At 43.2% G+C, this 25,426-nt stretch overlaps 1 protein-coding gene across 1 annotated transcript in view; it reads left to right on the top strand.

Moving 5' to 3' along the window:
- The window catches only part of P2RX7 (purinergic receptor P2X 7), a gene marked incomplete at both ends in the record, with an annotated part of 50,550 nt that overhangs the window by 5,213 nt on the left and 19,911 nt on the right, over positions 1 to 25,426 (top strand). The window contains 4 exons of the mRNA XM_079717275.1: positions 13,886 to 14,054; positions 15,173 to 15,241; positions 20,245 to 20,317; positions 21,350 to 21,446. Of these exons, the coding sequence (XP_079573401.1) occupies positions 13,886 to 14,054; positions 15,173 to 15,241; positions 20,245 to 20,317; positions 21,350 to 21,446 (408 nt within the window). The remainder of the gene's footprint in view (positions 1 to 13,885; positions 14,055 to 15,172; positions 15,242 to 20,244; positions 20,318 to 21,349; positions 21,447 to 25,426) is intronic.

Genomic DNA, 25,426 nt, shown 5'->3' with positions numbered 1-25,426 from the left:
CTTTTCTCTGGAACAGTCCTTGTTCTCTGGGTGTTGTTCCTGGCTGTGTAGTATCCCAGCAATCCTGGTTTTTGGTCCTCCAAGAGACTGTAAGAACTGCCTAATGCCCTTTAAAATCTCTTTCTTCCTTTACTTTTTAACAACTTTATTGGTGTATAAATTTATATATCATAAAATCACCCATTTTAAGCATACACTTCAATGATTTTTAGTAAATTTGCCAAGTTGTACAACCGTCATCATAATCCAGTTTTAGAACATTTCATCACCCCAATAAGATTCCTCATTCCCATTTGCAGTCACTCCCCGTTCCCACCCCCTGGACCCAGGCAACCACTAATCTATTCCCTGCCTCTATAGATTTGCCTTTTCTAGACAATCTTTCTTCTTAAACTAGGCAGAGTGAACTCTGTTGTTTAGAACTAGAAACCCTGGCCAATATAATACTAATATCCCCTAATTATAGAAGAAGAAATGATGACTCGGAAAGGCTAAGTTACTTACATAAAGTCATGTAGGTCATAAGTGGTAGAGCCAATGTTGAACCCAAGTATCTCACCCCAGAGTCCAAGCTCCCACTAAAGTGCTGCAGAGAATGGAGGAGGTAAGAGTACAAACAGAGGGAGGGAGACAAGTTAGGAGGCTACTGGGTCATCCAGGTGAGAGTTAATGGTGATCTGGTCTGAGGAGTTGACAGTGGTAGAGGAGAGAAGTAGACTGTTTTGAATAACATTAGGAAGATAAAACAAAAAAATCTGACAATTGAACGGATGGGGGGAATGAGGGAAAGGATGAATCAGGGAGTGTGCCATGTTCTGGCTTGGGCAATTGATGAGTGGTGGAAGAACTTATGGGGATAGGAAGTGTGAGGGAAAAAAGCCCATTTAGGGTGGAAGATGAATTCAGAACTGAAGGCACTGAGCTTGACAAATCTATGGGACACACAAACACAGATGCTTAGTTGGATATACGAATCTGGAGCTGGAGATGTAGATTTATATAGCACCAGCATACAAATGGTAACTAGAACTATGGAAGTAGCTGCAACTGACCAGCAAAAGAGGATGTAGGTGAGAAGGCAAGAGGGCTTAGAACAGACCCCTAAGGAATGCTAACCTTTAAATGATGGGAAGCACAGAGGTCTCCAAAGGATTCTCAGAAAGGGTGAACGTGGAGAACCAAAGAAAGTCAGGAGAATGTGGATGCTGGGAAGCTGAGGGAAGAAGAGGAGGCAGGGAGATGGTGCATGGTCACTGGTGTCAAATGCTGCTGAGAATTTGCCAGGTCTGTGGCGTGTCTATTGGATTTAGCGATGGTGGTGTTGTTTACTTGGCACGAGAGGCTTTGTAGAAGTTCTGGGGCGGGGGGTGGGGAGCCAGAATGGAGTGAGCAGAGGAGTGAATGGAGATGCGGAAATGGATGTGGTGACTCACTTTTTCAAGGGACTTCGCTACAAAGGAGAAGAGAGGCATCAAATGGTAGAAGGAGAAGAATGTGGGGTCGAGGGAGGGTTTATTTTTAAAATGGGAAATGATGTTGAAATGCAGATGGAGAGGAGACTCGAGAGAAAAGGAGATGATGAGATAAATGAAAATTATCATCACGTTGTCATCATCATCGACACCATCATCATCATCATCATCGTTGCTGTCGTCACCAACTAGCAACCACAAGGAAAGTTTGTTCTGTTCTGGGACTGTTCTAATTGTTAGACATTTCTTCCTTACACTGAACCAAAATCTATCTCCCTGTAATTTTTCCCTTTGGTTAGAGTTCTGCCCTGTGGTCCCTTTTCTACTGGACACTTTCAAAATGGCTGCAGCCTGCTACTATATTTCTCCACTTCTTCAAACTAATAGCCCCAGTCCCTCTGGCTATGTCCGCCTAACACAGTATCCAGACCCTTTACTATCTCAGCCAACCCCACACAACCACACTCTTGTTTGTCAAGGCTCTCTCTTTTTTTTTTTTTTTTTTTTTTGCGGTATGCGGGCCTCTCACTATTGTGGCCTCTCCTGTTGCGGAGCACAGGCTCCGGACACGCAGGCTCAGCGGCACATATATACAATGGAATATTACTCAGCCATAAAAAGAAACGAAATTGAGCTCTTTGTAATGAGGTGGATGGACCTAGAGTCTGTCATACAGAGTGAAGTAAGTCAGAAAGAGAAAGACAAATACTGTATGCTGACACATATATATGGGATTTAAGAAAAAAAATGTCATGAAGAACATAGGGGTAAGACAGGAATAAAGACACAGACCTACTAGAGAATGGACTTGAGGATATGGGGAGGGGGAAGGGTAAGCTGTGACAAAGCGAAAGAGTGGCATGGACATATATACACTACCAAACGTAAGGTAGATAGGTAGTGGGAAGCAGCCGCATAGCACAGGGAGATCAGCTCGGTGCTTTTTGACCACCTGGAGGGGTGAGATAGGGAGGGTGGGAGGGAGACGCAAAAGGAAGGGGATATGGGAACATATGTATATGTATAACTGATTAAATTTGTTATAAAGCAAAAAATAAATAAATAAATTTTAAAAAATGTTAAAGTTAATAAACCAATCAATAAAGTTTCAAGGTACAAGATCAACACACAAAAATCAGTTGTGGGGCTTCCCTGGTGGTGCAGTGGTTGAGAGTCCGCCTGCCGATGCAGGGGACACGGGTTCGTGTCCCAGTCCAGGAAGATCTCACATGCCGCGGAGCGGCTGGGCCCGTGAGCCATGGCCACTGAGCCTGCGCGTCCGGAGCCTGTGCTCCGCAACGGGAGAGGCCACCACAGTGAGAGGCCCACGTACCACACACACAAAAAAAAAATCAGTTGTGTTTCTATACACCCACAATGAGCAATCTAGAAAAGAAATTAAGAAAACAATTCCATTTACAATAGCACACAAAAGAGCATAAGCTGTGGAGCCAGTGTTGCTGCTTACTATGTGTCTTAGTTCACTAGGGCCACTATAACAAAATGTCATAGACTGAGTAGCTTATAAACAACAGAAATTTATTTCTCATGGTTCTAGAAGCTGGAAATTCCAAGATCAATGCACCAGCAGATATGGTATCTGGTGAGAACCCACTTCCTGGTTCACAGATGGTCATCTTTTTGCTGTATCCTCACATGGCAGAAGAGGTGAAGTTTTTCTGGCGCCTCTTTTATAAGGGCACTAATCCCATTCGTAAGGGCTCCACCTTCATGACCTATTCACTTCCCAAAGGCCCCAGCTCCTCATACAAACGCATAGGGGTTAGGTTTCAACTTATGAATTTGGGGGGTCTCAAACATTCAGTCTATAGCACGATGTGAACTTGGGCACACTTTCTCTGTGCCACAGTTTGTTCAGCTATAAGGTGGGGGTAACACTATAGCTTCTTTACAGGATTATTTTTGGGGAGGTTAGGATTGAAAGAGTTAATATTTATTATTTATATACACTTAGAAGAGTGCTTGGCATGTAGTAAAAGCTATATCAAGATTATCAAAAATGTTTATAAGTGGGAAAAATGAACAAAAGTTCCATTTAAATATCCATCAGTAAGAGACCAGCTGGCAAATTCTCACAATTCACTTCTTAGGCTGAACCATATGAAATTGCCAATATTCTACTGTTTTGGTCTACAAAATGGGCAATTTCATATGTTCCAACCTGAATACTAGAATACTCCATAACTATTCAAAGTGGTTACATATCACAGATCTATCTTTATCATATATTTATCAATACTGTTGTGGAAAGAGTTAATAACATATTATTGAGTAAAAACAGCAGGTTACATAATAGCATGTAGAGCGTGGCCATGTTTGTGTGTCTAGGTGGGGGCATAAAGAGACATCTGGAAGATACTCTCAAAGTTTCAACAGTGAAAACCTCTGGGAGGGAGAACGTTGGAACCTTTTCATGTTCTTTGTGCTTTTCTGTGAAACTTCCACTTTTACAACAGCAAAAGGGATTCTCTTAAAAAATGTGGCTTATAAGACTTGAACTCGGGGCTCCTACTGCTTGCTGCCTAATTAGGGCATAGGGCATTGGCTTATCACCACCCTCAAGTGGAATATTCTACTTCTCTCACCAAAGTTTTAGACAACACTAGTTTTTTGGGTTTTGTTTCCTAGATGATATAACATAACATTGCTTAATATGGGTTTAGAGTTATTTAAAATTTTGGGCCTCTAAGATAAACCTCTGCCAATCTGGGTGGTCCAGGGCCTGTATTTGCATAACTGAGTTTTGGAGCTCAATGCCTTTACATGTATCCATTATTTTTCCTCTATCTGGTAAACGTTAACTAATAGGCTAGGACTCACTCTCTGCTCTCCATACAGTAGGATGCGTAGAAAGTATTGTGTTCTGTAGTAGGCGTTTTTTGAATGAGGGGGACATAGTTTGGGAAGTATGAAAAGGAAGTTTTCCAGGTATACTAGATGGTGGAGAAGAAGTGCCATAGTCAAAGGGTATTAGAAGGGCAGGTGATGTCTTAGCCAAGCTGTGGCTAACAAGAAACTGAACCCTCTCACTAGCTAGCTCAAGGAAAGGCGGGTCAGAGTAGAACAGGCTGAATGATGCCTCCCCACCCCACACCAAAATCTCCATGTCCTAATCTCTGGAACTTGTGAATATGTCCTAATCTCTGGAACTTGTGAATATGTCACCTTCTGTGGCAAAAGGAACTTTGCAGATGTGATTAAGTTCAAGGTCTCGAGATGGACAGATTATTCTTGATTATCTGAGTGGCCCCAGTGTGATCACAAGAGTCTCTATAAAGGGGAGGCAAGAGGGTCAAAATCAAAAAAAGGAGATGTGACAAGAGGAGCTGAGGTTGGAGCGATACAGCTGCGAGCCCAAGGCAGTCTCCAGAAGCTGGAAGAGATGAGAACAGACTCTCTAGTGGAGCTCCAGAAGGGACCGGGCCTGCCATCACCCTGATTTTAGTCCTGTAAGAATGATTTTAGGCATCTGACCCCCAAAACTAAGAGAAAATTTTTCTGTTATTTTAAGTCACTAAGTTCATGGTGGTTTGTTACAGCAGCAATGGGAAACTAACACAACCGGCATTTAACTTGCCTTGGGGATGCAGGCTCTCCTCCACTTTCTTCTCAGTGCATCTCTGGCTGCCCCTGGCCCTTTGCTGACCTCTGCCTACAGCTGAATGGATCAGGGTTGGACATAATCAGATTCTTCTCTTGGGATTTTAAATATAAGACACAGAGGATGCAGGCTCAACTTCTCCATGAGGCGCAGAGGGTCCAGGACCAATGGTTCTCTTGGGGGCCCACGAAAATATCTATTGGCCCCTGGGGTAAGCGTCAGTTAACCGGATGGAAGGGTAGCTCACTTTCAGGTCACATCCTTTCACTCTAGTGTTACCTTTGTTCAGTGAGCTCTGTGAGGGCAAGTCAGGCTTTGCTGAGAGGCACTTCCTCCTCGTGGTGCTTTGAGGACTCTCTTACCATGGCATATAGTCAATTCCCCCTGAGGTGCCAGCATACACCTGTGAAAGTTGTTCTCATTGAAAACGTGTGGATTGGGACTCTGAAGAAGCTCTTCACAGTGGGCACCTTGCTCTACGTCTGGTGAGTCAGGTTCAGGGGGCCACTGAGGACTCCCCGGGCTGACCTCACTCTCCATCCTTCCCTCCTCTGCCCCTCTACAGCTCTCCTCTTCAGCCAGCCTGGCCTGTGAGGACCCAGGCTTCTATCACATTCATTCTCTTCCACCTTCCCAGACTCTTCAGCTTTCCTCTCCCCCATCTCTACCCATCCTACAAGGCCCGGCTGAATCCCCAGCTGCCCTGTTTGCTCCAGGGACCAGTGGTTTTGCCCTCTTCAGAATGCAGAGAATAGTAGCTTCTTAGAGCCAAAAGGTCATAGGGATTAGGGAGCCAGGCAGTTATCCCCTCATTCAGGGACTCAATCCACAGCCCAGAGAGAGGGCATGGCTTGTCTGAGTCACCAAGCAGGTCAGGAGAGAGCTGCTGGGACAGTCATTAGAATGTTCTTTCCATAGGGCAGGATACTGCGAACTCTTTCTTTTCCTTTGACGCATCTCTGAAGCATTTTAATTCTTTTTTTTTTTTTTTTTTTTGCGGTACGCGGGCCTCTCACTGTTGTGGCCTCTCCTGTTGTGGAGCACAGGCTATATGTCTATATCTATAAAAAATATTTTTTCCTTTTTTAATTTAATTTTTTTATATACAGCAGGTTCTTATTAGTCATCCATTTTATACACATCAGTGTATACATGTCAATCCCAATCTCCCAATTCATCACACCACCCCCCCACCCCCCGCTGCTTTCCCCCCTTGGTGTCCATATGTCTTTTTCTCTACCTCTGTGTCTCAATTTCTGCTCTGCAAAATGGTTCATCTGTACCATTTTCTAGGTTCCACATATATGCGTTAATATATGTTATTTGTTTTTCTCTTTCTGACTTACTTCACTCTGTATGACAGTCTTTAGATACATCCACGTCTCTACAAATGACTCAATTTCATTCCTTTTTATGGCTGAGTAATATTCCATTGCATACAGGTACCACAACTTCTTTATTCAGTCGTCTGTCGATGGGCATTTAGGTTGCTTCCATGACCTGGCTATTGTAAATACTGCTGCAATGAACATTGGGGTGCATGTGTCTTTTTGAATTATGGCTTTCTCTGGGTATATGCCCTGTAGCGGGATTGCTCGGTCATATGGTAATTCTATTTTTAGTTTTTTAAGGAACCTCCATACTGTTCTCCACAGTGGCTGTATCAATTTACATTCCCACCAACAGTGCAAGAGGGTTCCCTTTTCTCCACACCCTCTCCAGCATTTGTCGTTTGTAGATTTTCTGATGCTGCCCATTCTAACTGGTGTGAGGTGATACCTCATTGTAGTTTTTTTTTTTTTTAACCCACGTTTGTTTATTTATTTATTTTTTTGGGCTGTGTTGGGTCTTCATTTCTCTGCAAGGGCTTTCTCTAGTTGTGGCAAGTGGGGGTCACTCTTCATCACGGTGCACGGGCCTCTCACTATTGCGGCCTCTCTTGTTGCGGAGCACAGGCTCCAGATGCGCAGGCTCAGTAGTTGTGGCTCACGGGCCTACTTGCTCCGCGGCATGTGGGATCTTCCCAGACCAGGGCTCGAACGTGTGTCCCCTGCATTAGCAGGCAGATTCTCAAGCACTGCACCACCAGGGAAGTCCCTCATTGTAGTTTTGATTTGCATTTCTCTAATAATGAGTGATGTTGAGCAGCTTTTCATGTGCTTCTTGGCCATCTGTACGTCTTCTTTGGGAAAATGTCTATTTAGGTCTTCTGCCCATTTTTGGATTGGGTTGTTTGTTTTTTTAATATTGAGCTGCATGAGCTGTTTATATATTTTGGAGATTAATCCTTTCTCCGATGATTCATTTGCAAATATTTTCTCCCATTCTGAGAGTTGTCTTTTCGTCTTATTTATGGTTTCCTTTGCTGTGCAAAAGCTTTGAAGTTTCATTTGGTCCCATTTGTTTATTTTTGTTTTTATTTCCGTTACTCTAGGATGTGGATCAAAAAAGATCTTGCTGTGATTTATGTCAAAGAGTGTTCTTCCTACGTTTTCCTCTAAGAGTTTTATAGTGTCCAGTCTTACATTTAGGTCTATAATCCACTTTGAGTTTATTTTTGTGTATGGTGTTAGGGAGTGTTCTAAGTTCACTCTTTTACATTTAGCTGTCCAGTTTTCCCAGCACCACTTATTGAAGAGACTGTCTTTTCTCCATTGTATATCCTTGCCTCCTTTGTCATAGATTAGTTGACCATAGGTGCGTGGGTTTATCTCTGGGCTTTCTATCTCGTTCCATCAATCTATATTTCTGTTTTTGTGCTAGTACCATATTGTCTTGATTACTGTAGCTTTGTAGTATAGTCTGAAGTCAGGAAGTCTGATTCCTCCAGGACTGCTTTTTTCCCTCAAGACTGCTTTGGCTATTCGGGGTCTTTTGTGTCTCCATACAAATTTTAAGATTTTTTTGTTCTAGTTCTGTAAAAAATGCCATTGGTAATTTGATAGGGATTGCATTGAATCTGTAGATTGCTTTGGGTAGTATAGTCATTTTCACAATATTGATTCTTTCAATCCAAGAACATTGTATATCTCTCCATCTATTGGTATCATCTTTCACTTCTTTCATCAATATCTTATAGTTTTGTGCATACAGGTCTTTTGTCTCCCTAGGTAGGTTTATTCCTAGGTATTTTATTCTTTTTATTGCAATGGCAAATGGGAGTGTTTCCTTAATTTCTCTTTCAGATTTTTCATCATTAGTGTATAGGAATGCAAGAGATTTCTGTGCATTAATTTTGTATCTTGCAACTTTACCAAATTCATTGATTAGCTCTAGTAGTGTTCTGGTGGCATCTTTAGGAGTCTCTACGTATAGTATCATGTCATCTTCAAACAGTGACAGTTTTACTTCTTCTTTTCCGATTTGTATTCCTTTTATTTCTTTTTCTTCTCTGATTGCCGTGGCTAGGACTTCCAAAACTATGTTGAATAATAGTGGTGAGAGTGGACATCCTTGTCTTGTTCCTGATCTTAGAGGAAATGCTTTCAGTTTTTCACCATTGAGAATGATGTTTGCTGTGGGTTTGTCATATATGGCCTTTATTATGTTGAAGTAGGTTCCCTCTATGCCCACTTTCTGGAGAGTTTTTATCATAAATAGGTGTTGAATTTTGTCAAAAGCTTTTTCTGCATCTATTGAGATGATCATATGGTTTTTATTCTTCAGTTTGTTAATATGGTGTATCACATTGATTGATTTGCGTATATTGAAGAATCCTTGCATCCCTGGGATAAATCCCACTTGATCATGGTGTATGATCCTTTTAATGTGTTGTTGGATTCTGTTTGCTAGCATTTTGTTGAGGATTTTTGCATCTATATTCATCAGTGATATTGGTGTGTAATTTTCTTTTTTTGTAGTATCTTTGTCTGGTTTTGGTATCAGGGTGATGGTGGCCTCCTAGAATGAGTTTGGGAGTGTTCCTTCCTCTGCAATTTTTTGGAAGAGTTTGAGAAGGATGGGTGTTATCTCTTCTCTAAATGTTTGATAGAATTCACCTGTGAAGCCATCTGGTCCTGGACTTTTGTTTGTTGGAAGATTTTTAATCACAGTTTCAATTTCATTACTTGTGATGGGTCTGTTCATGTTTTCTGTTTCTTCCTGGTTCAGTCTTGGAAGGTAATATCTTTCTAAGAATTTGTCTATTTCTTCCAGGTTGTCCATTTTATTGGCATAGAGTTGCTTGTAGTAGTCTCTTAGGATGCTTTGTATTCCTGCAGTGTCTGTTGTAACTTCTTTTTCATTTCTAATGTTATTGATTTGAGTCCTCTCCCTCTTTTTCTTGATGAGTCTGGCTAATGGTTTATCAATTTTGTTTATCTTCTCAAAGAACCAGTTTTTAGTTTTATTGATCTTTGCTACTGTTTTCTTTGTTTCTATTTCATTTATTTCTGCTCTGATCTTTATGATTTCTTTCCTTCTGCTAACTTTGGGTTTTGTTTGTTCTTCTTTCTCTAGTTCCTTTAGGTGTAACTTTAGATTGTTTATTTGAGATTTTCTTGTTTCTTGAGGTAGGCTTGTATAGCTATAAACTTCCCTCTTCGAACTCCTTTTGCTGCATCCCATAGGTTTTGGATCATCGTGTTTTCATTGTCATTTGTCTCTAGGTATTTTTTAATTTCCTCTTTGATTTCTTCAGTGATCTCTTGGTTATTTAGTAACGTATGTCTAGCCTCCATGTGTTTGTGTTTTTTACGTTTTTTTTCCCTGTAATTGATTTCTAATCTCATAGCGTTGTGGTCAGAAAAGATGCTTGATATGATTTCAATTTTCTTACATTTACTGAGGCTTGATTTGTGACCCAGGATGTGACCTATCCTGGAGAATGTTCCGTGCGCACTTGAGAAGAAAGTGTAATCTGCTGTTTTTGGATGGAATGTCCTATAAATATCAAATAAACCTATCTGGCCTATTGGGTCATTTAAAGCTTGTGTTTCCTTAGTAATTTTCTGTTTGGATGATCTGTTCATTGGTGTAAGTAAGGTGTTAAAGTCCCCCACTATTACTGTGTTACTGTTGATTTCTTCTTTTATAGCTGTTAGCAGTTGCCTTATATATTGAGGTGCTCCTATGTTGGGTGCATATATATTTATAATTGTTATTTCTTCTTCTTGGATTGATCCCTTGATCATTATATAGTGTCTTTCCTTGTCTCTTGTAACAGTCTTTATTTGAAAGTCTATTTCATCTGATAGGAGTATTGCTACTCCATCTTTCTTTTGATTTCTATTTGCATGGAATATCTTTTTCCATCGCCTCACTTTCAGTCTGTATGTGTCCCTAGGTCGAAGTGGGTCTCTTGTAGACAGCATATATATGGGTCTTGGTTTTGTATCCATTCAGCAAGCCTGTGTCTTTTGGTTGGAGCATTTAATCCATTCACATTTAAGGTAGTTATTGATATGTATGTTCCTATTACCATTTTCTTAACTGTTTTGGGTTTGTTTTTGTAGGTCCTTTTCTTCTCTTGTGTTTCCCACTTAGAGAAGTTCCTTTAGCATTTGCTGTAGAGCTGGTTTGGTGGTGCTGAATTCTTTTAGCTTTTGCTTGTCTGTAAAGCTTTTGATTTCTCCATGGAATCTGAATGAGATCCTTGCTGGGTAGAGTAATCTTGTTTGTAGGTTCTTCCCTTTCATCACTTTAAGTATATCATGCCACTCCCCTCTGGCTTGTAGAGTTTCTGCTGAGAAATCAGTTGTTAACCTTATGGGAGTTCCCTTGTATGTTATTTGTCATTTTTCCTTTGCTGCTTTCAATAATTTTTCTTTGTGATTAATTTTTGCCAATTTGATTACTATGTGTCTCAGTGTGTTTCTCCTTGGGTTTATCCTGTATGGGACTCTCTGTGCTTCCTGGACTTGGGTGGCTATTTCCTTTCCCATGTTAGGGAAGTTTTCTACTCTAATCTCTTCAAATATTTTCTCTGGTCCTTTCTCTCTTTCTTCTCCTTCTGGGGCCCCTATAATGCGAATGTTGTTGCATTTAATGTTGTCCCAGACGTCTCTTAGGCTGTCTTTATTTCTTTTCATTCTTTTTTCTTTATTCTGTTCCGCAGCAGTGAATTCCACCATTCTGTCTTCCAGGTCACTTATCTGTTCTTCTGCCTCAGTTATTCTTCTATTGATTCCTTCTAGTGTAGTTTTCATTTCAGTTATTGTATTGTTCATCTCTGTTTGTTTGTTCTTTAATTCTTCTAGGTCTTTGTTAAACATTTCTTGCATCTTCTCGATCTTTGCCTCCTTCTTTTTCTGAGGTCCCGGATCATCTTCACTATCATTGTTCTGAATTCTTTTTCTGGATGATTGCCTATCTCCATTTCATTTAGTTGTTTTTCTGGGGTTTTATCTTGTTCCTTCATCTGGTACATAGCTCTCTGCCTTTTCATCTTGTCTATCTTTCTGTGAATGTGGTTTTTGTTCCACAGGCTGCAGGATTGTAGTTCTTGCTTCTGCTCTCTGCCCTCTGATGGATGAGGGTATCTAAGAGGCTTGTGAAGTTTCCTGTTTTCCTTTTTTAATTTAGATGAAATTCATAGAACATAAAAATTAACAATTTTAAAGTGAACAAGTCAGTGGCATTTAGTGCCTTCACAATGCTGTGCAACCACCACCTCTATCTAGTTCCAAAACATTTTTATCACCCAAAATGCAAACTTCAGTATGCAGTTACTTCCAATTTACCCCTTCCCCCAGCCCCTGGCAGCCATAAATCCACTCTCTGTCTCAATGGATTTACCTATTCTGGACGTTGCATATAAGTGGAATCATACACTAAGTGGCTTTTTGTGTCTGTCTTCTTTCACTTGGCACAATGTTTTTTGAGGTTCATCCACAGTATAGCATGTGCATCCTTTCCTTCCTTTCTGTGGGTAGATAATATTCCATTGTTTGGATAGACCACTTTTGTTTACCCATTCATCTTTTAATGAACATTTTGATTGTTTCCACCTTTTGACTATGGTGAATAGTGCTGCTATGAATATGCGTGGACAGGTATTTGTTTATGTATATAATGTTTTTTGAATTTCTTTAAACTTTATCTCATTGTATGGCATGCTTTGTTTACTCAATATTATGTTATTTCCATATGGATACAAGCAGCTCTCCATTCATTTTCACTGTTGCAGAACATCCCATTGGATGAATCCAACAATTTATTCACCCATTCAATGTGCAAGGACATTTAGGTTATTTCCAGTTTTCCCTATTACAGATAGTACAGCTTTATACTTTCTTGTATATGACTCCCTGGGCACATGTTTGAGGGTTTCTCTGGGGCATATACCTAAGAGTGGAATTGTTGGGGTGTGGGGAATACATTTCAAACGTACAGTACTTCATATCGCCAAGTGTGACCTGTCTTTCCGTGAGTGTCCCAGGGGTCCTCAACCCAGGCAGTGCATTAGAATCAACTTTAGAAAAATATATAGGTACCTGGATAACTCTCCAGACTTTCTGAATCAGAGTTTCCAGGGATAAGGCTGGGGAGCTGCAATTTTGAAAGCTCCCTAAGTAATTATACTGTACAGCCAAGGTTGAGAACAGCTGGGACCAAGCCTTGGCCCACTGTGTCTTGGTTTCCCAATGTCAGCTCATAGAGGGCAGCCATTGGCTTAGACTTCCGAATATCATTCAGATATCAGAGGCTGAGCAGAGGCAAGAGACCAAAATAGGTACCTGCCAAATGAATAAACAAAGCATTTAAAATAAACTCTTAAGGGACTTTCCTGGCAGTCCAGTGGTTAAGACTCCACGCTTCCACTGCATGAGGGTGTGGGTTCGATCCCTGGTCAGGGAACTAGGATCCCATGTGCCATGCAGCATGGCCAAAAAAACCCAAAAAATACAAAATAAAATAAACTCAATTATTCAGGGCACTGGGAGACAGGGAAAACAGATAAATGGGGATGGAATCTACCATTTTTAGTTATCAATTCCACTTTCTCTCTCTCTTCCCCCACCATATAATTTAGATTCATATTCTAAAGAAGATATTAATAGCTAATGAATGGATCAAAAGGCAGGAAACCAGAGGCAGAGCCACATGATGCATGAACAAGTACAGTACATGGTTAAGAGGTCTGGCTCTGGGCTATAAGGTAGACCAATCAAGGACCTCAGTCCTGCCACGGACTACCTGTGTAACCTTGGGCAAGTTCCTTCACCTCTCTGAGCCCATTCCCTCATCTACAAAAGGGTGATGATTACAGTAACTATCTCCTATTGCTGCTGTGAGCATTAAAGGAGATGATGCATACAGAGCACGTGGCATGTACTAAGTGCTCAATAAAGGGTAGCTGCTATTATCAATATTATTTGTAAATCAGGTGGGTGTTTCTGGAAAACAGGAGGCTGACCTGCTGGAAACACCCTTAAAAAGACACTAATGTGTTACTGAGCCCCAAAACAAAGCTGGTGGACCAACCTAGGGTGGAATTTGGTATTTGAGAAGGCAACCTATAAATTAGGGTGTATATTAGGCAATATTAGAGGTTGGTATTGGGGCCAATAGTTTCTATGTAGTGAAAGCTTACTATGCACCAGATAGAGCGCTATGGAGTTTGCATGCATATCTCATTCCATCCTCACAACAACCCTATGAGGTAGGTATGACTATTCTTCCCATTTTACAGGTAAGGAAAATGAGTCACAGAGAAGGCAAGTCACTTGCCCGAAGTCACCCAGCAAAGCTAGGATTTTAATGGAGGTGACTTTTGGAACCTGCATCCAAAACCAATGCACTGTGCCTCCCTTGAGAAAACCATTGATGCTTTTCTGTGTCTGCCATTTAGCTTTGCTTTGGTGAATGACAAGAGGTACCAATGGAAAGAACCTGTTGTCAGTTCTGTGCATGCCAAGGTGAAAGGGATGGCAGAGGTGAAAAAGGAGATTATGGAGAACGGACTAAAGAAGGTAGTGTGGAATGTCTTCGACACGGCAGATTACACTGTCCCCTTGCAGGTGAGCACTTATCAGCATCCTCCCAGGACTTGTCCCTGGTCACTGTCCCCAGGACCTCACACCCCTCTCTGGGACCTAGAGCCTCACTCCAGAAAAACATTGGCCCCATTTAAAAAGCTCTGTAAAAATCCCAACTGAGAAAACCTAAAAATTGCAAAATTGGGTCAGATCCAGCAACTCGAAGGAGACGATTCTTTGCTTTATCAAGTCCTACAGGGTTTCTCAAAATAGCAGTGTGTCCTGGTGCATTGAAAACATGATTTGATTCACTCACACTTGATTTATACACAGTTTTTCAAAAGCAGGGCCATCAAGTCAGCAAACTTTGCCTAGATCCAGAAAGGTAAAGAACTTTCTGCCTAGAGGGGACCAGCCCTTCTATATTGTTTGTGTGACATTTTATCAACAAAAATGTCTCCAGAAAAACACTCTTGGGTACAGTTTTGTACAAGGGAAAGGAAGGGTGTGGCTCACAGAGAAAGGGCATGAGATTGTCTCAATTTGCAAGAGGAGAAAATGAAAGTAGAATTCTCAGAAGGGAGAAACTGAAGTGGGGTTGAGAACAAAAAAGAACAGATGGGGGGCTGGAGGGACACAAGGGCACGTTCGCAGCCCTTGGTTGCTGGAAAGCTTTTCGAAACCGTAAAAGCCAAGCTGCTATCCGTTTTTGTCTCTAACAGTGGGTCATTAAAACCTCCAGCTATTTCCCAGGTGGTGGGATGCCCTACTGCCCTTTCATTAAAGTCCTGGATAATCTGAACAGCGTTCTGATGGAGGTGACACCTCCACCTCCGCCTCCCCAGGTCTCTTGAATTTCAACTCAATGGGATTTTACTGTGTCCAAAAAATGAAAAGGCTGCTTTTGAGGCTGGAATGGAAAACCAATGCTCAATCAATTTGAACTGTTCCGCTGCTCTCCCTCGGCTCAGCGGGGCGGCTCATCCAGCTTTGATATTAGGCCTCAGGGCTGTCGAGCTGCTTCCAGACCCTGATTTCTACACTGAAACTTAGAAGAGTGGAAAGGTTCGCCCCCAGGCACTTAGCCAGCTGGATTACTATGATTAAGTAGTTCTGTTCTCAACGGCTTTACATTTGCCTTCTCTCCTTTTCCTCTGCAGGGGAACTCCTTTTTTGTGATGACCAACTTTCTCAAGAAAGAAGGCCAAGAGCAAGGGTTGTGTCCCGAGGTAAGATGTGATGGGTGATAAGAGGTCCTGGAGGAGACACAGGTCAGAGGAAATGGAAACTGACACCAGGCGTGTTTTGGAGCCTGCAAATATGTACTGAGCCTCTGCTTGCTACAAAGCAGGGGTGTAGATCTGGGCTGGGTGGAAAGGGTGAGAAGATGTTGTCGTTCTCCCTCTGTAACCACCAGATCTTGGTCTGTCCCCCTGGGTCTCCAGCTCCGGCACTTGGAGCCTGTGCAGCTCAAGGCCCGCTTTCTCCATCGCTCACTCCCTGTGCAGCTCATGACAACAGGGATCCTTGGCCTTTGCACAGCACCTCATGTTTCAGTGGAGCCGCACTTCAACTTTAGGGGGGTAACAGCATTCCCAGTCCCATTTTACAGGTCAGCACAAAGATCAGAGAGGTTCAGTGACCTCCCCAATGTCACACAGCTTGCTGGAGGCAGAGCCAAGCTTAGAATCCAGTTGTCCTCATTCACAGCTTCTGCCACGGTCCACTGTGAACTGCCTGCAGGGCCAGCCTGGGAATCAAGTTTGATTTTTCAGCCCACTTCTTAGAGTTTTAGGCTCTATATAAGGTAGGAATGCTCCCATGTCTCTCGCCATCACCACTACCACACATGCAGTCTTTCCCAGACTGCATGGGTGGTAGTGGTGACGGTGAGAGACATGGCTAGTGGGTGGTGGTGAAGGCGGGAGTGGGTGGTGGTGACGGTGGGAGACATGGGAGCATTGCCCTCTCCATACTCTCCAACTTCCCCTACTTTTTCTGGAAAACTTTCTTCCCTATCAAAACATACTGGTCCTATTCTGTCCCATCCCAGTCCTGCTCTCTGCTCTGTAAAATGATAACTAGCTATTCTGATAAGTTTGTCTATAGCAAAATTTGTCTAGGCGACACACTCCTGCTGTTCCCCTCTCGAGTAACACATCTGTGCTTTACCAGGGACCGTCCCAACTGAGGGGCGCAACGCTGTGGCAACATTGAGCGGGTCCCCAGCCTGTGGGGAAGACCAGCCTTGCCTGTGGGTCTTGCTCGTCAGCCTACTCTGGTGACAAGGCCTAGATTTCTGAGTGTCTGAGAGATCAGGGTGGATAAGCTCTATCTCATTACAGTCTTTGGCGTCATTTCTACCTAAACTTGGAAACGAGCTAACATTCCCTTGGTGTCTATCTCAGTAACGTTCCCCTAAAAGGAGACCTCTCTTTGTTTATCTTGCCTCCATCTCCCCTTAAATGTTCCTGCTACTCTAATGAAGTAGCGGGCGCCAGTCCAACTAAACACTCCCTCCCACCTCCCTTCCCAGCAGCATCCAAAATTGTATCCAGTTTGGGGCCAGTTTGCTTCCCTTTTGTCCCATACTCTGGAATTGCTACTCACACTCCACCCCTGTGGTACTTTGCACAGATGCTTTTCTTTTCTTTTCTTTTTTTGGCTTGCTGCAGCTTGTGGGATGTTCGTTCCCCAACCAGGGGTTGAACCCCTGCCCTCAGCAGTGAGAGCTCGGAGGGAAGTCCCTCACAGCGCTTTTCAAGTTACTGAGACTGGTAAGGAAGATAGTTAGGGTAGCCCAGAGCCTGGATTTAGGAGCTAGACTGTAAATGGTTTAATACTTGACGTATTAGCTTTGTGACTTTGGGCAGGTAACTTCACCACTCTGTGCCTTGATATGTTCATTTGCAAAATGGGGCTAATTACAAACCTAGCTCTTAGGATTTTTGAAACAAATGAGCAAATCTCTGTGACAGGCTGGAAACAAGGCATGATACATTGTAAGCACTCGATAAATGCGAGCTGTGATGGTTCAAATGACAAGTTACTCTTTCTCAGACAGGATGTCACTCAGACTGACTGGAACTCAAAGAGCAGCCCAGAGAACACGATGTAACTCTTGGGATTTTAACCTGTGACCCAAGCTGGTTTGGTTGCTCTAATGGGATATTCGCCTCCTCTCTTTGCAAACTGACACCCACCCTAACTCTGATCAGGAGGTGGAAGTCAAGGACAGGGCTTGACTCAGTAAATATGGTCAAACTCCAGCTATACACCAAAATGAAGAGACATTGGTTAGAATTATCTATTGCTGCATAACAAACTACCCTGAACCTGGTGGACTTAAAGCAACACGCATTTTACGAGCTCTCATAGTTCAGTGGTTGACTGAGCTTAGCTGAGCAGTTCTGCTGATCTGGGGATCTGCATGGGATCTCTCACGACGCTGCACTCAGATAGCGGCTGGGGCTAGCACCATTCGGAGGCTCAGATGGGGTACCGGGATGGCTGGCCTTCTCTTCCTCTCTGGGGACTCTCAAGGCTTCTCCTCCTTTCAGAGTCTCTCCGCATAGTCCTTCTAAGCTTCCTCATAGAAGCTCAGGTTCCCCCAAACCAAAAGAAGCTTCCAGGCCTCCCAGGCTCAGTACTAGAGCTGACACAGCATTACTTCCACTGCCTTCTGTTGGTTATTTGGTCAGAGCCAGCCCAGCTTCAAAGGGAAGGGGAAACCCTCTACCTCCCAATGGCAAGAGTGACAAAGAATTTGTGGCCATCGTCAACTCATGTGACAACCACAGAAAGAGGTGATTAAAACGTCTTTTTAAAAAATATTTATTTATTTATTATTTATTTATTTGGTTGCACTGGGTCTTAGTTGCGGCTCGCCAGCTCCTTAGTTGCGGCATGCAAACTCTTAGTTGCAGCATGAGTGTGGGATCTAGTTCCCTGACCAGGGATCGAACCCAGGCCCCCTGCACTGGGAGCACAGAGTCTTATCCACTGTGCCACCAGGGAAGTCCCACGTCTTTATTTTCTTTTAATTTTGGAATTTCTTTTGGAGAGTAAAATAGAGTCAGTTTATCTTCTTTCCTGAGATTTCTTTCCAGTCAATAATCAAAACAACACAGCTTCCCATGAGCCACAGTAAATGATCATTTGTTCATTCATTCATTCATTCCACATTCATCAAGACCCACTATGTGTCAGGCACTCAGACTACAAAGATATGACCCAGGTCTTGTATTCAAACGGTTCATAGTGTAGTTGGGGGTCACAAGGGCAGCAAACCAAGGACAGGCTGGGTAACAGGAAGAAAGCAACTTGTGAAGAAAAGAGAACATGAAAGAGATTGAAAACTATAGGAAACATTCATGAGCAAGAGCCATGTGCTAAACCCTTTCTCATCATAATTCATTTAATTTTCACAACAACCATATAAGACAAATCTGTTCATTCCCCTTTTACAGGTAAGGAAACTGAGGCTCAGAGAGGCAAAGTTACTTGGCTGAGGCCACTCAGCTAGAAAATGGTGCAGCTATTGCCGAACCTGGTTGTACCTGGGTCCAAGCCTGGGGCCTCCCCTGAAGCTCTGTAAAGTTGCACAGAAGAGGCTATTTTCACAGAGGTTCTGGTTTCCCCAAGACGGGCTGGTAAACCTGGTCCCTGAAAAATGGGAAGCTGAGTATGCATAAACCAAGTCATCTAATTTTTCTTTTTTTTTTTTTTTGAAGGAAAAGTGCTTTTTTATTTTTATTTTATTTATTTTTTAAATTTTTATTAGTTTCTGCTTTATAACAAAGTGAATCAGTCATACATATACATCTGTTCCCACATCCCTTCCCTCTTGCGTCTCCCTCCCTCCCACCCTCACTATCCCACCCCTCCAGGCGGTCACAAAGCACCGAGCTGATCTCCCTGTGCTATGCGGCTGCTTCCCACTACCTATCTACCTTACGTTTGGTAGTGTATATATGTCCATGCCTCTCTTTCGCTTTGTCACAGCTTACCCTTCCCCCTCCCCATATCCTCAAGTCCATTCTCAAATAGGTCTGTGTCTTAATTCCTGTTTTACCCCTAGGCTCTTCACGACATTTTTTTTTCTTAAATTCCATATATATGTGTTAGCATACGGTATTTGTCTTTCTCTTTCTGACTTACTTCACTCTGACAGACTCCAGGTCCATCCACCTCACTACAAATAACTCAGTTTCGTTTATTTTTATGGCTCAGTAATATTCCATTGTATATATGTGCCACATCTTCTTTCTCCATTCATCTGATGATGGACACTTAGGTTGCTTCCATGTCCTGGCTATTGTAAATAGAGCTGCAATGAACATTTTGGTACATGTCTCTTTTTGAATTATGGTTTTCTCAGGGTATATGCCCAGGAGTGGGATTGCTGGGTCACATGGTAGTTCTACATCTCATTTTTCTTTTCCTCATTCTGTCCTCAGCTCTTATTGAAAGCTGACTGACCTCATTTCCTTAGGCCAGGAGAGAGTGCTGGCTGGAGTCCTTTATTTCCACATTTCCTGCTGAGACTTTGTGCCTGTCTGCTTCACTTGGTTTTGCAGCCACAGGGCTGCTTGAACCAGGCGCCCTGCCCTCCAACACAAGGGCTGTCCCCAAAAGTGGCCCCTGTCATACGCTTCTTAGGAGTTCATTAATTTTTATTTTTTATTGAGATATAATTCACATACCATAAAATTCACCATTTTAAAGTGTACAAGTTAGTGGTTTTTAGTATATTCACCGAGCTGTGCAGCCATCATCACTATCAGTTTCCAGAACATTTTCATTATTCCAAAATGAAACCTCATACCCATTAGCAGTCACTCCCATTCCCGCTTCCCTCAGCCCCTGCGACCACTGAGCACCCTTTTGTCCATGGATTTGCCTGTTCTGAACATTTCATATACACAGAATCATACAATATGTGGTCTTTCGTATCTGGCTTCTTTCACTTAGCATCCATCATGTTTCAAGTTTCATCCACATTGTAGCATGTACCAGTACTTCATTCATTCCTATTTGTGGCCAGCCAAATAACATTCCATTGGATGAATGTACTAGATTTTAGTTGTCCATTCATCTACTGGTGGATATTTGGGCAGTTCCGTTTTTTTGGCATTATGTGCAAGTTTTTGTGTGGACATAGACATCTGCCCTTCTGTATCGTAGGGACACACGATGCTTATTCCCCACTACCTTGTCCTTCTCTCTGCAGTATCCCACCCGCGGGACGCTCTGTTCCTCTGACCAGGGTTGTAAAAAGGGATGGATGGGCCCAAAGAGCAAAGGTATGTTCTGTTTCTTTTCCTGAAACCCCGTGGGTGGATGGTCTGGAATCTTGGTGACATTCGAGATGCCCAGATTTTTAGCCTCTGGCTCTCAGCTGCCTTCGTCCACCCTCCCCAGGCCATGGATGAGCCTGTACCTGCCCCATGCCTCGACTTGGAACCCAGAGGACCAGCTGCTGACTATGAATGTGACTCTAACTCCCAGTGGGAGCAGCTCCTGAAAACCTCGCAGAATTCGCCCCTTCAGGGTTCTCATTGATAGAAAAACTGAATGGCCCATAGCATCATCTGAGTGTTCTAAGTGTTTCCTCTTGAATTTCCCCAAAGGTTGAAAAGGATGAATGTGTACCCCCAGGGCACCTGGGGACAATATTAACCTGCAGAATTTCCAAAGCTCTTGTTTTAACTTAAGGCACATAATAAGAAAATTACCACAAAAAAGAAAAAAAAGAAAGAAAAAGTAAAAACCATCATTGTTTATAACACACATGTACACAAAAAAGCATATGAATATTCAATTCCATCCCATAATACATATGCATTTGAGTTGGTGGAGAGGTCATTAATATTATTTACTATTTAACTTTCCCCTCAAAAAATTGTTAATGACACTGATACTCCAGGAAGATGTGCCATGCTTACTCCATGGCTCTGTACATCCTGGTACATGCTGTATACACCTAGAGGGACTCAGATGCCTGTTTAGAAGCCAAGTTCTAGTCCACTTATATGAGGCAAAAGAATATACCCTGTTCAGCTACCCCCTTAGCCATCTTTTCTTGCAAAGAAACCAAAAAAATCGAACGGCCTCCATGGTCTTTCTGTGTTCTCTTTGATCCTTTTTTGAAAAGCTTACTGTTCTATGTGTTGCTTGCTTGACTTTTCTTATGTAAGTTTGTGGTTTGGATGGGTTTCATGGAAACTGAAACTGCTTGGGTTGAAAAACATAAATAGTCTCTTGCTTGAGTTGAGTGGAGTTTCCTCTCCCCGTTCTTTCATACCTGTGCTTCTACGACCCCTTGACCCCCACAGGAATCCAGACCGGCAGGTGTATAGAGTATAAAGGGAAGCAGAAGACCTGTGAAGTCTCCGCCTGGTGTCCCGTGGAGGCAGTGGAAAAGGCCCCAGAGTGAGTTGTAGGGAGGGGACAGACACGGTGGCCCTCAGCTCTGAGCAGATGAGGTTCCGCCAGGCACTGTTCCGACTTCCCTTCTCGGCACTGTCCCCCCAAGTCCCAGGTCTTACTGGCTTGGTGGCTCCTGTGCCAGGCACACTAGTGGTCTCTGGGAGGCCCCTGATAGTTGTTAAAATACTGAACTCATTCCATACCAACTGGTAAATAGCTAATACCTTCAGCACCCCTGGGTGCCCCTGTCCCTTGGGTGTCCCAGTACCTTCCAGGGCACCCCCAGATACCTCCTCCAGTGCTACAGCAGGATCCTTTCGGACTGCCAGTGTCTGTACTGAGTGATTAAGGAAGAGAAGGTGGGAGGGAGGGAGGAGAAAAAGGAAAAAGGAAGGAAGAGGAAGGGAAGGGAGAAGAAAAGGAAGGAAAAGGAATGGAAGGGGAGGGAAGTTTTCTTAAGTTAAATGTTCACAGTGACATACAGATTTGGTGGTCCCCTGTATTGACTCTTCTCTTTAACACAAAAGGTCAGGCCCAGAAGGCAGAACTTGATGTTAAATCTCAGAAACCACTGGGAGGGCTGCATTTCAGCAGAGAATAAGGAGAGCTGGATTCAAATTCTGGCTTTAACACATCCTTGCTGTGTGACCTTGAACAAGCGGCTAACCTCTTTGAGCTTCAGTTTCCTTGTCTTTAAAATGAGGGTAATAGGACTTCCCTGGTGGTCCAGTGGTTAAGACTCCGAGCTTCCAACGCAGGGGGGCACGGGTTCAATCCCCGGTTGGGGAACTAAGATCCCACGTGCTGCTCGGTGTGGCCAAAAAATTAAAAAATAAAATGAGGATAATAATTGCACCTACTTCACTGGGCTGTTGTGAGAATTGAATGAGATAATACTTGTACAGTGACTGCAAAGTGAGCCCTGTGCTTGGCACACAGTAAATGCCCAATAACACACACACAAATGATCTGCCCCTAGACATGTGGTGGTTCTAGACCAGCACTGTCCAATGGAACTTTCCGCAATGATGGAAAGGTTCTGTACCTGCACCATCCAATATGGTAGCCACTAGCTACGTGTGGCAATTAAGCACCTGAAATGTGGTTACCACAACTGAACTCAATTTTTACTTTACTTTAATTTAAATAGTCACACATGCCACAAATGCCTAGGAGAAGCTGGACTATATTGGATAGTGCAGCTCAAGACAAATGTGACTCAGGGCCACACTATCAGCATCTATGGGGCAAAGAGAAGACTTCCCCAAACTGACTTTTTAGAAGGTTCAGGCAAAAGTTTCCTACGTCAGGATGGGAAGCACTAGGCAGTATCAGCCTGTCTGGCCCTCAATCGTTAATGGCACCACCCTGGTTCATTTGTAGGTCAGGGAAGTTTCTTTGTCGCAGAATGAATGTTCAGGACCTGGGTGGGACGTCAGCCTATATTCAAGGAGTCCCTCGTTCAAGGCAAGAGCCTTCTTGATTGCCTGTGGTTTTCAGTCCTGGCTCTGACACCATTCATTCATCAGATAAATACTGTGTATCTCTAATGTTCTGGGCCCTGGGCTGCAATGTTACATGACCCTGGGTGAGTAACTCCTTGAACTTTAGTTTCTTAGATGTTATACGAATGGATTACTAAGATGATTCATTTAATTCCAACACATCCATTACCAGGTAGTAGGTGTTAGATATTTATTTTACATGTAACCATACACAAGGGAGACAGTGCTAAATTTTTTGTAAAATACAAGAAGACCCAGATATTGAGCAGGTCCCAAGGCTCTTGCAATCTAATATTGGGTTGGCCAAAAAGTTCGTTTGGGTATTTCATAACATCTTACAGAAAACCCCGAACGAACTTTTTGGCCAACCCAATAGAAGCGATAAGACACATGTACAGAGGGCTGCAATTCAGAATAGAAAATTATATATGTCATGAAAGAGGAATAAAGGGGATCCTGTAGTCCTTTGATTCTTAGAGTATTGCCCAGGAAGTGTGGGGTTTAGAATGTTCTAAAGGCAAAGGGTCTGGCATATAGCAGGCATCTGTCGTAAATAAGATTTCTTGTGTGTGCAAGTGACAAATATAACTTTAACTGGGGGGCTTCCCTGGTGGCACAGTGGTTAAGAATCCATCTGCCAAAGCAGAGGACATGGGTTCGAGCCCTGGTCCGGGAAGAACCCACATGCCGTGGAGTCAAAAACACAAGCCAAAAATAAATAAATTTTTAAAAAAGCTTAAGTATAAAAAAAAAACCAAAAACTTTAACGGGCTTCAGAAAAAAAGGACTGTTAATTTTTGGCCTGTGTTTTTGACTCATGTAAATGAGAAGTCCAGAAATACTAGCTTCAGGCATGGCTTGATCGAGGCTTTCAAATGATGTCTTAAGATTTTCTCTCTCTCTTCCTCCACCTTCCTCCTCTCCCCAGCCCCTAACTATTCTTTCTTCCATTCTGGCTCTCCTTACACTGTGGTCTGGGGCACTCCAGGTTTACACTGTCTTTGCTACTAATAATCCTAGAGAAAGTGAGTTTTTCTTTCCCAACAGTTCCCACAAAAATCCTGTAATGTTTTCAGTGGCCTAAGGCATGTGACAATCTATGAACTGATCACTGCAGCCAAGGGGATTGGATTACACTGTTTAACCAGCTCTGGATCACTTGCCCACCCTGGGAGCTGTAGGAATGGGCAGGAGATGAGAGTGGGCTGAGAGTGGAAGAGACCTGGCTTCCCCAAAGGGAGAGAATTGAGGTGCTACTGCCAAAGGGGGAATTGTTGCTGCACAGGCAAAAATTACAGTGTTCTCTATAGTTATATCTCCAATAGAGCCAAAGTTGGGCTCTGGAAGTCCTGGAATAAAAAGCAGATCATTCTTTTTTTTTTTTGGCTGCGTTGGGTATTCGTTGCTGCACGTGGGCTTTCTCTGGTTGCGGTGGGCGGGGAGCACTCTTCATTACGGTGCGTGGGCTTCTCATTGCGGTGGCTTCTCTTGTTGCGGAGCATGGGCTCTAGGCGCACGGGCTTCAGCAGTTGTGGCTCGCGGGCTCTAGAGCGCAGGCTCAGTAGTTGTGGCGCATGGGCTTAGTTGCTCCGCGGCATGTGGGATCTTCCCGGACCAGGGATCAAACTCATGTCCCCTGCATTGGCAGGCAGATTCTTAACCACTGTGCCACCAGGGAAGTCCTTTTCTTTTTCTTTTTAATATTTATTTATTTATTTAGGTTGCGCTGGGTGTTAGTTACGGCAAGCAGGGTCCTTAGTTGTGGCATGCATGTGGGATCTAGTTTCCTGACCAGGGATCGAACCACGGCTCCCTGCATTGGGAGCGCAGAGTCTTAACCACTATGCCACTAAGGAAGTCCCCAAAAGCAGATCATTCTTGATGTCCCCTTCCAAATACACTCCACGTTTAGCCTGTGCTTCTCCCAATATACATCTGCCACCTACTCAGCCATGTCAGGCAACAGTGGTATCTTTTTATGGAGTCAGTTCTCTCTATCTTTAACAGATTGTCAACCCCACAAGGACAAAAACCTCGACTGTCTTGTTCATCACTACATCCCTAGTGCTCAGCCCCATGCCCAGTACAATAAATATTTGTTGAATGAATGAATGCATGGATGGTGGGTGGACCTTCCAGCAGTCGAGAATTTGGGCTCCTCTCACTCATGGAGAATTTTACACTACTCAGAGCCTCTAGAGCGTGAATGATAGAGTCAATTATATATGTGTGGCCCTGTGCTAAAGGCTGAGGATGCCAAGATGAGAAAGTTGTCTCAGCCCTGCAGGATCACAAAGCCTATTGTGAAAGATACAAACAGGAGTGTGCTGGAGCTAGCTTGTACCAGCTCTGAGCCGTTTCTGCTCATCCCTTCCCAACTCCAAGTTCACTGATGTTCTATTGGTAGCTTGAAATCAGCTAGGGTGGGAGTATTTATACCACAATAATCAGTAACTCCTACAATATCAGGGCTTTTTG

Source organism: Hyperoodon ampullatus (genome assembly GCF_949752795.1).
Source record: "Hyperoodon ampullatus genome assembly, chromosome: 13".
NCBI classification, from domain to species: domain Eukaryota; kingdom Metazoa; phylum Chordata; class Mammalia; order Artiodactyla; family Ziphiidae; genus Hyperoodon; species Hyperoodon ampullatus.
Note: the sequence above shows the minus strand (reverse complement) of the source record. Positions and strands in the feature narration are given on the sequence as shown.